Source organism: Coffea eugenioides, unplaced genomic scaffold (assembly GCF_003713205.1).
Source record: "Coffea eugenioides isolate CCC68of unplaced genomic scaffold, Ceug_1.0 ScVebR1_507;HRSCAF=1196, whole genome shotgun sequence".
NCBI lineage: Eukaryota > Viridiplantae > Streptophyta > Magnoliopsida > Gentianales > Rubiaceae > Coffea > Coffea eugenioides.
In genome coordinates, this window is record NW_020864351.1 from 17,594 (window position 1) to 33,663 (window position 16,070).

General features: G+C 32.0%; 2 protein-coding genes across 2 annotated transcripts; both read right to left on the reverse strand.

Moving 5' to 3' along the window:
• Window positions 1–7,170: 7,170 nt before the first annotated feature.
• LOC113758435 (putative late blight resistance protein homolog R1A-3) lies at window positions 7,171–8,454 on the reverse strand. The gene has a single exon (XM_027301293.1). It carries the CDS (start codon window positions 8,452–8,454, stop codon window positions 7,171–7,173), a length of 1,284 nt encoding a protein of 427 aa, XP_027157094.1.
• A 140-nt stretch (window positions 8,455–8,594) lies between these two features.
• On the reverse strand, window positions 8,595–9,386 carry LOC113758436 (putative late blight resistance protein homolog R1B-17). Its single transcript, XM_027301294.1, has one exon. It carries the CDS (start codon window positions 9,384–9,386, stop codon window positions 8,595–8,597), a length of 792 nt encoding a protein of 263 aa, XP_027157095.1.
• Between the last annotated feature and the right edge of the window lie 6,684 nt (window positions 9,387–16,070).

Sequence of the window (16,070 nt, forward strand, 5' to 3'; positions counted from 1 at the left end):
ACGGGTAAGGATCAAAAAATAACTGACCCACAAGATGCCGGTCGGATCAGCCAAATGGTGAATGGGGCGGGTACTCGACCCACGTCCACCCCTAGTGGAAACAATAAAAAGGAGGTCTCTCGGATTGATCGTCCCGCGTCAAGCCAAAGCGGGGAGCTTCCTCTTCGTCTTTTTAGTTCCTTCATTCTTTTCCGACATTTTCTTTATTCCATTGTCGAACATTCATGCAAGTTTTGTCAATGAAATTGGTTGGATTGTTCTTAATGGAGAGTAGTTAATTTCCTTTTCTAATCGAAGGTCAACTTGAAGGCGCGGTTCTAAACATCTGTGAGATCAAAATAATTTTATTTATTGGTATTTGTACGTTTTATAGTTTAACTTTTTATGATTGTTTTGTTATTTGAATGTCAAGGGTCCGATATTCGAATTAATCTAATAATCTACTGTCAGATTAATTGATTGAATCCGTAATTGTTTAATCGATTAATACTAGTGGCAACTAGCATGATTGATCCTTTGTTAGGGAAACGTATGATCTAACTTAAACAAACTCTCGTAACGTGTTTGTTGATTAGGGTTGGGCTTTTCTAATTCTTAATGCAATTGAAGAATAAAATCCTATAGTTGTATCTAGGGTTATCTTTTGGTTAGAAAAATAGTTAACGGTCGTATCTTGGCTATCAATAAAGTAAGGAAAAATTGGTTGTCAGAACTTGTTGATGGCTATAACTAATTTATTAATAAGTAATTGAATTATCTTTGCATTGACGACCAGTTGTATGGATCGTGTTTGAAAAGTTGCACCTTTTGTTAGAGTCGTATCTATTGTTGATTAATTCTCATTTATTTTCATTTTTTTCCAAACGATAACATTTATTTTCATGAGTTGCTTTTATTTAGTTTAATTGGTTATTTTTATATTTTTATAAAAGTCCCCCATACTCCGAATTGTGGAAGAAACGAATTATCTCTAGTCCCCGTGGATTCGACCCTATTCACCGCTATATATAAAAATTATATTTTTTTCTTGAGTAGGTATTTATTATTGTATAGGGTCGACATCTATCAAAAGACACAAAATTTTACGTGGTTCGGTCGAATTGACCTACGTTCATTGGCGAAGGAGTAAATTTACTATAACAAAAAAATAATATAAAAAAAGAGTACAAAATCTTAGGAAATAATTCCAAAACTTAAAAGGCACGTAAAACTGAGAACATAAAAAAGACTAAATATAATAAAATGTTTAATGGTCCAAATGCCCATTACTTGCTCTTTCAATTTGATGCCTAACCAAAACTACTCTCAGATTGGGGTGTAGGCCTCCTAAAATTCTTTTGGGTTAGTGCATACAACACTTGAGCTGATGCCTTTAGCACATTTAAATTCATTTAAATCCATTGTAATTATAACCACTAAGATGAGAGATTTTTTTGTAAAACTCCCAATCTAGGAGATAAAGACAGACTCAACAACAGAATTGAATAATGCAAGTGGCAAATTGGGGACAAGAAGGAGGAGGAGGAAAGATTCGAAGTACTGAGTGGGTACAAAATACTCACTTAATCTCATTATTAGGCTCAGGTCGGATAGCTACACTACTAAATCTAGCAGAAGGAAATTGTAGAAGTAGATTAGGGGTGCAAACAAATAGAGTCGAGTTAAGTTTAGACCTAACAAGGCGAGTCTCAATATAATTTTATGAAACTAACTCGAACTCGAATTCAAGTTCGACGAGCTCAAAATATCAAATTCGAGCTCGAGTTCAACTTCGAGTTTGAGCTCAACTCAAATTCGAGTCTAGCTCGAGTTTAAAAAATAAAAAAAATAAATATTTTATTTTTAAAAGATAAATAAAATAATAAATTTTCTTAATAAATAATAAAATATTAGGGATATATATGTAATTTTACTATTAAAATAAATAATATATATAATTAAGTTCGAGCTGACTTGTAAGCTAACCAATTTAATATTTTTGAGCTCAAGTTCGAGCTCGAATTCGACTTGGTCAGTTCGATCTTGACTTGAGCTCGATGTTAACCAAGTTCGAGTCGAATTCGAAACTGAGCCGCTCACGATTTCGATTCATTTGCAGCCCTAAATCTGGCAGCAGACTGGATTCATTTTCAATTCTGTCATGCTTATTGATACTAGTTAGTACCTTGCAAAATGCTTGACGGTTTAAGTTTATTTATGATACAGAACGATGAACCTGATATAGCACGACGAACCGGGATTCTGGAACTTAACGTTTGAATTAATATAAATGCCACATAGGATTCTTAATTTTTAAGAGTACTTAAAGAAAGGCCAAAACATTCTTGGAAATATAACTAAAATCCGACTAAAAAAAAGGTTGCTGTTATAAAACTAATAAAATGAAATACTACAATAGGAATTGAAGAAGGAGTAGAGAAAGGGAGAATGATATCCTTATATTTCAACAAGATACAAAAGTCCTTCCAAAGGGTATCAATGTACCTCTATATATAGGTACTACAAGATTAAAGGTACATAAATCCTATTAAACATCCACTACTACAATAATATGAAAAAACCTATGAAACGGTTTCTCCACTACATGTATAGATTAATGGATTGTAACTTCTATACATAATGTTGTCATAAAATCATGAATTAATCCTCTTGGGAATACAAAGGGACATCCATACTTTTAATTGTTTCATAACACTCCCCCTTGGATGTCCATTACACAAAGAATATGCCTCGTTAAAACCTTACTAGGGAAAAACCCATCGGGACAAAAATCCTAGTGAAGGAAAAAGAGTACACTATTCTTGTGTATTAATTTCTCCCCCTGATGCAAACATCATTTGAGATCTTTTAATCGTCGCATTCCAATATTCTTCAATTACAATGAGATATGGTACTTCAGGACCAAGTGTCTCTTCATCTTCCTCTTGCGATCTAAAAGGATCCTTATTAGGATCTAATGATCTGACGATCATTGAAGTACTTAATATATATGTCTTATCCATATAAAATCGCTTTAATACCTTCCGGGTATATGCAGTTTGGTGGACAAAAATTTCACTTTTTAAATGTTCAATTTGTAAATCAAGGTAGAATTTTGTTTTTCCAAAATCTTTGATCTCAAATCTTTCTTCAAATATTCAACACTATTTTGAATCTCTTCAAGAGTTCCAATTAGATTTAGATCATCAACATATATCGCATCGCAAAATTTGATCCATTTTTCATGATAAAAACACATGGACATATTGGATCATTGGTATAACCTTCTTTAGTTAGACATTCATTGAGGCGGTTATACCACATACGTCCAGATTGTTTGAGGCCATACAAAGACCTTTGTAATTTAATAGAATAAATATCTTTAAAAGTTGATTTGCATGCTTCAGGCATGTTGAATCCTTCGGGGATTCTCATATAAATATTATTTTCAAGATTTTCATATAAATATGCAGTAACAACGTCCATTAGACGCATATCTAATTTTTCATGTACTGCAAAACTCACAAGATATCTAAATATGATAGCATCCACTATAGGTGAATACATTTCATCATAATCAAATCCAGGCCTTTGTGAAAATCCTTGGACTACAAGTCTTGCTTTATACCTCATAATTTCCTTTTTCTCATTTCTCTTTATCACAAATACCCACTTATATTCTTTTGATTTTACACCTTCAAGTGTTTGGACTACAGGTCCAAAAACTTTTCTTTTAACCAATAAATCCAATTCAGATTGGATCGTATCTTTCCACTTTGAACAATCATTTCTATACCGACATTCATCAACCGATTTAGATTCATGATCCTCATCAATTTCTATAATATCAAGTGCTACATTTCATTAGGCTCCAAATAAATTTTCTATGATTTCATTCTCTTCAGGAGTTGGCTCTTCAGGAGCGACCTCTTCAAGAGGTTGAATTTTGTCATGACATTTATTTAATCTCCGGAGTTATTCGAAATCAATTTATACCCTATTTAGGTAAGCCGACCTTAAATTTATATGTAGCACTTGTGCATGTCCTTCAGGGACATCAATTTTAATCAAGATATTTCCTGCAGGAATAGTTGATTTAATGACTCTTTTGGAGTCGATAAATATATCTGACAATTGATTTGCAGTTTTCTGCAAATGAATAATTTCTTGAACTTCTAGTTCACATTATTTTGTATGAGGATCGAGGAAATTCAATTTTTCAGGTGATTTCCTTTCGGTTGATTTTTTCCTCCCCCTAATGTCGGGAATCGTAGTTCATCAGAATAAATAAATCATTCAATAGATCACCCATCAATATTTTACGATATTTAATCGTGAAAGGTGATTCATACCCAACATAAATTTTAAATTCTTTTGGAGCCATATATAATATAAAGGGGGTATGTATAAATACTTGTCGGCTCTCAAATATTCTCACTTTTGTCAAATCATATATCCATTGGGATCAGTAAACTTCTGGTTTACTGCAGGTGAAAATAATAAATCAAATGAGAATGAAAATAACTATATCGATAACCATTTCTCTCTCGAATGGTTATTATGATATAATTAACCTTTATCTCATTTGATTTCTAAACATGATCTCTATTATTGTCTCATTTAGTGTCTCAATTTGATATCCATTTCAACGGATTTTCAAATTCAATTCAAAAATTTTTCAAGACATGGTAAAAAGTAGTGCTTTATTTATGATAAACTTTTCTCCTACAGGGAGAAATATAGTAGTGGCTCTTCTGGAGCTTTCAATCAGTTAAACACTACCACTGATTGTGTTTGTCTCTCTCATTGGAATATAGTGTATATAGTAGCACTTATTAATGAGACACATATCATTGTCACCATAATTCTTATGGGACAAATATCATCACCATAATCCTTTGATCCCAAATGTTTAACATTCATTTCTTCTTCAGGAAGAAAAGTCAATTACTATCATAAATTAAATTAAGCATCATACACCTTCAGGGTGTTTAAAGAAATTGGCCATGTGAAGATGCTATTATAATTTTGATTCCTCATATGTACTTCGATACATTTATCTTCGGGATTCATACTTTCTTGTCCTTATCATTATTATCCCACTTTAAGTGGTAACTTTTTCTCTTGTCATGGTAAAATACAAATTTATCAAAATCATAGTCATGGCATCAACCATAACTAGTAAATTGAAATTTAGTCGCATTCACTTCTGGGAATGGACTAGGACTAGTATGCAATAAGTACAAAATACTTCTCAAAATTTCTCTTAATATTGCTACTATAGGAGCATGTTCGAGAAATCAATTGTAGAGAATATCATTTTCAATATATCTTATGAGTAAAATTTTCTCGACACAATTTCAACTGAGAAGTAATTCTGAAAATTGCAGAATTATGTTCTTGTAGCCATAGGTAAATTTATCATACCAAGCTTTGAAATAATAACCATCTTCTGGTGGCCAAATCTTTTTGTTAAAGAACGACTATTTTCAGGTGATCGAATCTTTTTCTTTAAATATTTCAAAGGACAAGTGAATCCTCAAACATAATTGATTTTCTATAATAGCATCTCTAAAACTCAATGCATCAGAATATAAATATTTATAACAAATAATTCTAAAGATAAATAAATAGAATTAAAAGGAGAAATATTAACTCAAAGATGTCAAACAGTATATATTTGTGTTTAATGATTGCTCAGCAATAGGCACTTGTATTTTTTGATCATTCAAATGTTAGCCATAAGAAATTGAAATAAATTTATATGTCAAAAATTTACCTCAGAAGTTACTTGAAGAAATACAGGCAGAATTTTGGCAAAATCTCCTGTTTCACTTTTGTTCAAGGTAGAACCTCCGTTTTCACCTTTTGCTCAAAAGTAGAGATTTCGTGCTGATAACGTGTTATAAAACTAATAAAATGAAATACTACAATAGGAATTGAAGAAGGAGTAGAGAAAGGGAGAATGATATCCTTATATTTCAACAAGATACAAAAGTCCTTCCAAAGGGTATCAATGTATCTCTATATATAGGTAATACAAGATTAAAGGTACATAAATCCTATTAAACATCCACTACTACAATAATATGAAAAAACCTATGAAACGGTTTCTCCACTACATGTATATATTAATGGATTGTAACTTCTATACATAATGTAGTCATAAAATCATGAATTAATCCTCTTGAGAATACAAAGGGACATCCATACTTTTAATTGTTTCATAACAGTTGCTTCATTTAAATCTTTAGAAACAACAATAATCCTGGGGACTCTCCGCACCACACAGTTTGAGACAGGATAAAGCGTATTAAAACAACAAGAATAGCATGATCTTGATGGTAGACTAATGCAACAGTACCAGTAATAGTACAAAACTAGAAAATTAATAGAAAATGTAAAATGAGTGAATTGACTGACCAAACCAAACGTACGTGAGAAGATCAGTAATCCATTTCATGGGATGACATGTGGATTTTCAGATCAGTGTTTCCCATGTCCATTTGTTCCTCCTGAAGTGGCTGTATAAAACTTGCAGAGAAGGGACAATCAGAGGCCTCAATTATTTCAAGAGTTGAACTCCCCAAACTAGAAGGGATCTCCTCCAAAAAGAGACAGTCTTCCAATACTAGGAAAACAGTCCAAGCATTCGGAGGCTGTCCACTTGACAATATCCATGAAAGCTAATTTCAAGATTCTGACTTTAGGGAACCCCTCTTCTTCCACATTCCATATTTCCCCCTTGAAGGCTTGACTAAGTAATTTGAGAACCTCCAGATTGGGTAGATTTTCGATTGCTGAAATTTTGCTCCAAGGGAAAAGAAAACCTGATAGAGTGGGAAAAGGCAACAAATTTGTAACAATTATGCAGCCAAGCAGTAGTATTAACTTACAGAATCTTGGGGACACTCTTGGAATCATCAGTAAAATCTTGGGGGGGGGGAGGGGGAAGATAGCTTCTTCATTCATTGCAATCTTTAGAAACAACATGAATCCTGGGAATGATCCCACCACACAGTTTGAGACAGGATAAGAAGCATTAAAGCAACCAGATTAACGGATCTTAATACTAGACTGATACAGCAAAGCCAGTAGTACAGAAGTAAAGTACTAGGGGAAAAAAAACAGGTAAAAGGAGTGAAAGGGGCTGCCCAAACCAAAGATACTTGAGAAGATTAGTAGTCTACCTTATGAAATAAGGATCTTCAGATCAGTATTTCCCAAGTCCATTTGTTCTTCCTGAAGTGGCTCTATAAATCTTGCAGAGAAGGGACAATGAGACACCTCAATAATTTCAAGAGTCGAACTCCCCAAACAAGAAGGGATCTCCTTTAAAGAGCGACAGCTTTTCAATGCTAGTTTCTGTAGACTTGGAAAACAGTCCACGCCCTCGTAGGCAGTCCACTTGACAATATCCAATGCAGCTATTTTCAGAAATCTAACTTTAGGGAACCCCACTTTTTCCATGTTCCATATTTCGCCCTTGAAGGCTTGAACAAGTAATTTGAGAACCTCAAGATTGGGAAGATTTTCGATTGCAGAAATTTTGCTCCAAGGGAAAAGAAAGCCGCATAGAGTCAACTTTCTAATTGCCAAAGGGAATTGAAACTCAAACTGGCATGGATTTGGAAGACGTGTATAATGATTGAACATCAGATACAGTGATTTTAGTCCACTTAGAAAGTCAAGTACTAGAATCTTGTCTGCTGAAACCCAATTATGTTCATTATATGCAATGAGAATGCATTCCAGCTTGTGAATATTAGGAATTTTACTGAATACCTTGCGGACGATATCCAAAGAAGAAAGAGATACTCGGGTGAAGGTATTCAAATCACACAAGTTTGCAGCTGTGTCAAGATTGTCTGTGGGTAACAAAAATGAACAAACAGATGCAAAGTAGGTGTCCCTTATTTGTAAGTGCCTTAGCTTTTTCAGATTCCATATTGTATCAGGTAGTAAAACAGTCCGAACTACTGTTTTCAGGATGAAAGTTTCCAAATTCGAGAGATTGGCTATGGAAGATGGAATTGAATCCATATTTCCTAGAATTGCCAAGTATCTCAATTGAACCAATAATTCTAGTTCTCTAGGAAAAGTAGTACCTAGATTTATGCCGCTCAATTCTAACACTCTAACAAGTTTGAAGATACCATAAATGGATGAAATCTCAAATCCACGATGTCGGTGCCTTTTGCCTCCATCGGAGTGTATTAGAGAATGGATTGTGGGAGCAAATAACCCGGACTTGCAAAAGTGCTCTGGGTTAGAGTTGATGCATAGGCGGCGTAGGTTGCGTGGCACTCTGAAAGTATTTATCTCATCATACCCACGCACCAGCTGCAGAAAATTTTCTTCTTTGCCTTTTGTCACACAAAACTCATGCAGCAAATCATGAACGCGACAAGCTTTGACACCACCAATGGATCTTTGCTTGGAAACAATGACCAAGCTTCTGTGGATAAGATCCATTAAGAAATCATTTGCCACATCCTCTGCACTCTTGAACTGAGTTTTCTGGGTAAATCCTTCAGCGCCCCATAACCAAATCAACTTCTCAGCAGTGTGTTCATGGTCTTCGGGAAATGCTCCGAAGTATAGAAAGCATGGCTTCAATTTTCTGGTAGGTTCTTGTAACTCAACTCTATTGCAGCAGAGCATTGTTCTGTACTAGAGACGATTCTTGAACTTAAACCATCCACAAGTGCTTTCCAACCATGTTGGTCCTCATTTGCTAGAATTCCAGCTAGAATGATGATTGTAAGTGGCAGTCCTTGACACATTTCCACGATTTTTGTTTGCAAATCGCATAATTCTGGTGGAGGCAAATCATTTCCAGGAAATAACTTCATATTTAGCAAGTCCCAGCTCTCATCAGGGGTCAGCGGACGGAGGAAATGAGGCCCTTCATCAAGTTCATCTATCGGATCAGCAACATCAGACTTTCTACTTGTCACGATCACTCTACTTCCATTTCGATTGTCAGGGAATGATGCTTCCAATTCATTCCATGCTTCAGTGTCCCATATATCATCCAAAACAATGAGATATCTAGTCCTTAGCAGACCTCTTCTGACTTCTGAAGCCAAATCTTCTTCACACATCTCAGAAATTTTCTCAGGAAGTTTGGAGTGAATACATGTCAAAATTTCAAGTAACAGATTTTTTCGGTGATACACTTGAGAGACAGTACACCAAGCACGTGTATAAAAATGCGATGTAACTAAAGGATCATTGTACACTTTTTTAGCTAAAGTTGTCTTGCCAAGTCCTGGCATACCTACAATGGGGACAATTTGCAGAAGGGAGGATCCTCTTGTGAGTCGATTGATTATTGAGGTTGCCTCATCCTCCAATCCCAGGATCATGTCATTGATTATTGGCATGCTTCCCTGTGATGGCATGTTATTTGGACTCTTGGTAACTTCCTTAACTTTGAGATCAAGTGTTTTTTTTTCAAAAATGTTCAAGGCCGCAGCTTTGATGATCTTAATTTCTTCTTCAACGGAATCAAATGAGATTGAAGAAGAATCTAGAATGTCTCCAACCAACAAGGAGTCGATAAGAAATTCTACCTTGTATGCCACCTCAACAACACGATCCTAAAGTGCTTGAAGCTCCCGATCTTCATTGTGCAATTCCACAATTCTTCCCAAGAAGAAGCGTAAGTAAACAAGTTCTTCATGGATTGCATGAATTGGATAGTTTGAAAGAGCAACTGAATGGGCATCTGGATTTGTCAAATCTTCCATATATTTTAGAAGAAAATCGATAAATCCCAACTCATTAGTCCTAGGAAACTTGGATGACGGTGATGTTTCTGGATATTTCTCTGCAACTATTGCCTTGATAAGCTTTATTCTTTTCAAGAAATCATGAAAAGACTCAAGATCCATTTGCTTGACATATCCATCTTTAATTACACTGAGAGAAAGGGAAAAAATAACAAGTCCTGCATCACAGAGCAAGAGTCCAGTAAGATCTCTCATTTTCTCATCAAAATTGTTGGGGTTCTCCTTGAGAATGATTCTCAAGGATCTCAGCCCGTCATAAAGCATTTTCAATCGATCCTTCAAAGAAATCATAATACAAGTTCCAGTCTTTAGTATCTCCCAAAGATAGACTAGGAGAGAATCGATGAAGTCTCTGAATATGTTCTCATCTTTTTCCTTGTATGGTTGTCATGATAACTTTGAAGAAATCAGGGCCTGGACACATGTCTTATGGACTTCGGGTTCTGCAAAAATGATCTTCTGCAGCAGGTCCTGAATAGGATTGTCACGTGACATGGACGACTTAGAGAACAACACTCCATTGTTGCATGCTGCATTGACGGCAACAGATTTAATGTGAGTCAATAAAGGTCCCAATTGCCTATCTTCGAAGCCATGAAGTGTAAGAAAACAGACGAAGTTTTTCAAGAATGTCAGCTTCTCTGCAAAGTCTTCGGATAGTTCTGCATAACCTGCATAGAGTGCCTGGTTCTCTGCAAAATAAACAATGTACCGAGGGCTCTCCAGAAGAGAGTCCATGATATCCATTAGGTCATCTTTCTTCACCGGGGACTTGCTAGACAGGCTTGTCCAGTACTCTAAATCCTTGATTTCTTCTACGAGAGATGACGCTTCTTCTTCTAGATCATCGGGGATATGGGCCGCAAGTTCCATACGATATCCATCTTCCACACTAGTAAGATAGAACTTGTGAATCGCATGTCCCCGTTTGGAAATGTAATCTTTCATCCTAACAACCAGTGCTCCTAAATTTGCGACGTCATCATCGCCCCACTTTCTCACGCATAGTAGAAATGTTCTGAAAATTCCTAGATATATTTTTAATGACATCATTTCAAAGAGCTCGCACTCCCAATCTGAAGTTTTAGGACACAGGTTCTCCAGCAACTGCAGATCATCCAAGACGGCTGAAATGCAAGTAAGACAACTGGAGGCCATTTAACAAAAGGAAGATGAGATAAATTTAGAGATGAAATAAGTCAACGAATATGGCTAGGAATGATGAAAAAAAAGTTCTAGAGAACTCTCTTTCAGAAACTAGGATAGCTCGAGGTTTTTGAGAGGATTTGTGTACAGTCGTCCAATATAGAGGTTGTTTAGTTATGAGCCGGTAAAGAGCTGGTGCTGGAATTGGTGGGATAATTTGGCCTTTTCTTTGCAGAAACTTTGTTGCAAATATGTATTTCACATCTAGCTGATATTAATCTTTCTTTATCCTATTCTTAGCTTTGCACTTGCATTTGTTTAATCTGAAGTCAATGAACTTGCATTCAATAATCAACCTGTTCATTCAATAACTCCACCGGTTCTGTTCTAAGACGTAAAACGTCAATCACTCCCAGTTTTATGTTTGTAAAAGTTTCCACTTGGATCAGAAAATTGTGCTCAAACATAATGAAAAGTTGTAATGAAATTTGCATAATTGTGCTTATACAAAAATTGAAGCAAACAGAGATTTACCCTAGTAACGGTTAGCACACAAAATTCCTTCACTAATCGCCATGCTCGTTAACAACTCCTCAATGATTAATTACTATGAAATTCTAACCCAAAAAAAATAGTTGTTTTACACAAATGGAACAGTTAAGTGTACAAAATTAAGAGCAAAATTTTTCGATAAAAACTAACCATAAATACTAGATCCCTACGTGCCCAGCATGTTGCATCACTAAATAAAGGGTGAAATGGTTATTTTCTACATACCCATACATTAGAAACTTGTACAATTTGCTTGACCAATTAAATAATGATAAATTTATTTATTGAATTACCCTCCATGAGGCAGATGAAAATTTGTGTACACTAACGCAAAATACTCCTTATATATATATAATGAAAAAATTTATTGGTAAATCTTTGGTGGACATAGAAAACTGATCTTATAGACTCAGACTCAGCAAGTCATAGAGAAAATTGAAAGCTTGTATTAAAAAATGAAGCAGTCCATGTGGCCTCACAAATCAATGTATGGACTCCGTGGGGTTGGTTTTGGTCTTTCGGAAAATATGCAAAAAGTCTATGATTCTATTTTGGAAAAATGACCTATTTCATCCCTTACATTTCACAAAAATATTCTTTTCGTCCCTCACTTTTAAAACGAAGCAATTTGATCCCTGACATTTAAAAATTAAACTTATTACATCCCTGAACCTAATTGTCAATCTGAATTATACCATCCAATAACCCAGTAATAAATTTCGGAGATAGAATTGATAGATCATTCCGTCAACTCCATCATATTCACATGACATTTATTGAACCAAAAAAAAATAAAAAGTATAACATAAAAGGTCATTTTTTGTCTTGGAATAATAGGATTTCTTTTTTGGGTAAATCTTTTCATGTACCGTTAGTATATACGCTTGCAAGTCTACATGTATATCATAAATACAAAATTTGGTGTTTAAATTTAAATTGAAATGATATGGCAGGTACATAAACCCATCAATGTATACAATGACAATGTAGGAAAGATTAATTCTTCTCTTTTATGTTATAATTTTTTATTTTTGATTTTTGGTTTCATTAAATTTCACGTGAATATCAAGTTGAGTTAGTCAAGTGATCTACCAATTATACCCCCAAAATTTGTAATTAGGTTGATAGATGGTTTGATTCATATTGAAAATTGGGTTCAGGGATGTAATAACTTCAATTTTTAAATGTCAAGGATGAAATTGCTTCGTTTTAAAAGTGAGGGACGAAAAGAATAATTTTGTAAAATGTGAGGGATGAAACCGGTCATTTTCCCTTCTATTTTTATTCGTTTATTTTTCTCTACTTTTTGTCCAAATAGTTTGAACAACTTGCTCAAAATCATAACCTTTATTTTTATTGACCCCTTGAGCCAACGCAAGTTGGCTTATCCCTAGCGAGGGTGGATTATTTTTTTTACAAAATATCGTGTGTCAAATTGACTGTTGATGTAAAAGTTATATTGATGAACGATTTATAAGAATTCCTATCAATGATTTATAGTCCTAAAATCAAATCATATTCTGATTCATAATGATAACCGAAATCAAAATCCACCCAAACTTTTTCTGACAAAAAGAAAATGCTAAGCCTCTTAGAAAACTTACTGAACATATGAAAATAATTAACGTGGTTATGACATGGAGATTTTCATGAAAGTTTCACCAATGTGAAGGTCATCTAGAACTGAAGTTTTGTGTATTTATTATGCACATATTCATACACAGAGTTATTATTGCAACCGGTAAAATCAAATTGTACTGGACGATTTTTAGCAATTTGTTAATGAGTTTTGCTTTTTATCAAAAAAAAATTTATGTGTAGAACAAAGAAATGTAAGTATACATCAAATCAAGTAAAATGTACAACAATCGCACAATTATATGAAAATTCTAAGTGTATTACCCCTTCGCTTAAAAATCCGGGGCTCCGTTTGGATTAGTTGTTTTTGAGTTTGTTTTTCAAAAACACTATTGTAGCATTTTGAATCTGAAAAACAAGTCTGTTTGGATTAGTTGTTTTTTGGGTTGTTTTTCAAAAACTATATGAAAAACTTTTACTGTAGATTTTTTTGGATTATTTTTAGAGGTATTTTTGAAACATATTTTTGAGTATTTTAGAATATTATAATTTTATATTTTTATATAAATATAAATTTATGCATTTATAATACATTTATAGATATTTATAAATAAATATATTTATATATTCATATAAAAATAAAATATATAAATGTATTATATTATATATAATACATAATATAAATATATTTATAATGTATAAGTGTATATTATTATAAATGTATAAATTAATATATTATAAATATATATTAATATTATGTAGAAATGTATTTATATAATTAATATAAATGTATATATGTATTGATATTATGTATAAATGTAAAATTAATATTATGTACATTAATATAAATGTATAAATTATTATATTATATATATACATAATATAAATGTATATTTAAATGTATAAGTGTATATTATTAAAATGTATAAATTATAAATGAATATTATATAAATGTATAAATTAATAAATTATAAATATATTAATATTATGTAGAAATGTATTAATATAATTAATATAAATATATACATGTATTAATATTATGTATAAATGTAAAATTAATATTATGTATATTAATATAAATATATAAATGTATTATATTATATATAAAATATAAATGTATTTATAAATATACATAAATATTTATATATTATGTATAAATGTACATTTATATAAATGTATAATATATTATATATAATTTATATAACATATAAATTTATGTAAATATATATATATAAAAATATATAAATAAAATAAATATTTATAATATGTATGTATAAATATATAATATTAGAAATGTATAATATATATAATATACATTATTATTAATATAATTTATGTATAATATATATAATTGAAAAATACATATTAATATATATTAATATATATTATAAAACAAAATTGAATAAATATATTTATAAATTTATATATAAATAAATGTATTTATATAAATAAATAATATTTATTTCAATTGATATAATATATATAATATTATACATAATTGAAATAAATATATTTATATTAATATAATATATATAATATACATAATTGAAATATACATATTAAAATACATAATTGAAATATACATATTAAAATACATAATTAAAATATACAAATTGAAATATACTTATTAAAATATACAAATTAAATATACATAATTGAAATATATTTGGAGTTGTTTTTGATATATTGTTTGGATATGGTGTTTTTTAAGTTGTTTTTGAAATACACATTACTGTAGCATTTGGAATGTGAAAAACAGTTTTTCAAAAAAAGGTGCAAAAACACTCAATCCAAACGCAGCCCGGAACTCCCTGAAAACAGGCCGAGCTTAGTATGACCCACTTGGAAGATGGACGTTCAATTTTTCCCATCCTCAGCCCCAATTTTGATGGGCAATGTGGGCCGAGTGTGGGTCGGACCAACCGAATTGATTTTGCAAGGTCGAAGAGAAATTTGTTTTCTGCTTTAATGAAATTGTATTCTTGATTTTATCGGTAGGGTCACTCCTTTGGGCGTTGTTAAAATGTAGTTCAAATATTAATTTCTTTGAAAAAATAAAGTTAATTAAGAAAAAATATAAATACAAGTAGAGTTGGCAAAAAAGTTCAAAACCTAACAACCCACCCAACCCGTCCATTAATTTTAAAGGATGGATTGGGTCAATTGGGTTATGGGTTTTATTGGGTTGGGTAAAAACAACCCAACTTATTTATTGGACGGGTTGGATTTTTTATTTGGGTACCCAATACCCAACTTGTTTAAAAGTAATTCAAAATAATAAATACAATATTCAATATACATATGCCTAACTATTTACATTTGGACATGTGTTAATAATTCATTGATTAATTTGTATTCAAAATTCTCATATATATATATATATATATATATATTTTTTTTTTTCAATCAATTTTTAATTTTTATTTAAAAAAAAAAGAAACTTGAAATAAAAACTCATGCTTATTTTACTTTTATAATAGTAGTTAAACTTACTCAACTTCTATAATAATTTATTATGCCTTTTAAGAGTATGTTGTTTTCCTCCCTTTTTTTTTCTTTTTTTTGTGGTTGTTCTCAGGTTGCTACTTGCTTTTGTTTGTTAATATTTCATGTACGTAAAATAGAGTTTTAAATTTGTTCTCATTGCATTCTTTTTTAATATTTCGTGACTGCTTTTGTTTGTTAATATTTCGTGTACGTATAATATTGTACAAATTTTTTTTAACCTTTTAGCATTATATAATTTTGGATTCTTCAAATTTACAAACAAAAGCTTACTTTGTATCAGCCTATTTTTTTCGCTAATTCAAAATAATGCAATCCCGATGTGGTAAAAATGTCAGAATAGTTCATGAATTCTCCTCTCATTTATTTCTTAAAAAGTTTGGGATTTTCCTTAATAATTTTTTTGGGGACCAATACCAGTACTTTTTACAAGCATATAATATTTTCTGCTTTATATTAGAGCTGTGGTAATTCTAAAAGATTAATATAACCAAAGCATCAAGTATGATCCTA

Coding starts and splice junctions, on each gene's coding strand:
- LOC113758435 (XM_027301293.1), bottom strand. CDS start 8,454: ATGGATCTTATCCACAGAAGCTTGGTCATTGTTTCCAAGCAAAGATCC.
- LOC113758436 (XM_027301294.1), bottom strand. CDS start 9,386: ATGCCATCACAGGGAAGCATGCCAATAATCAATGACATGATCCTGGGA.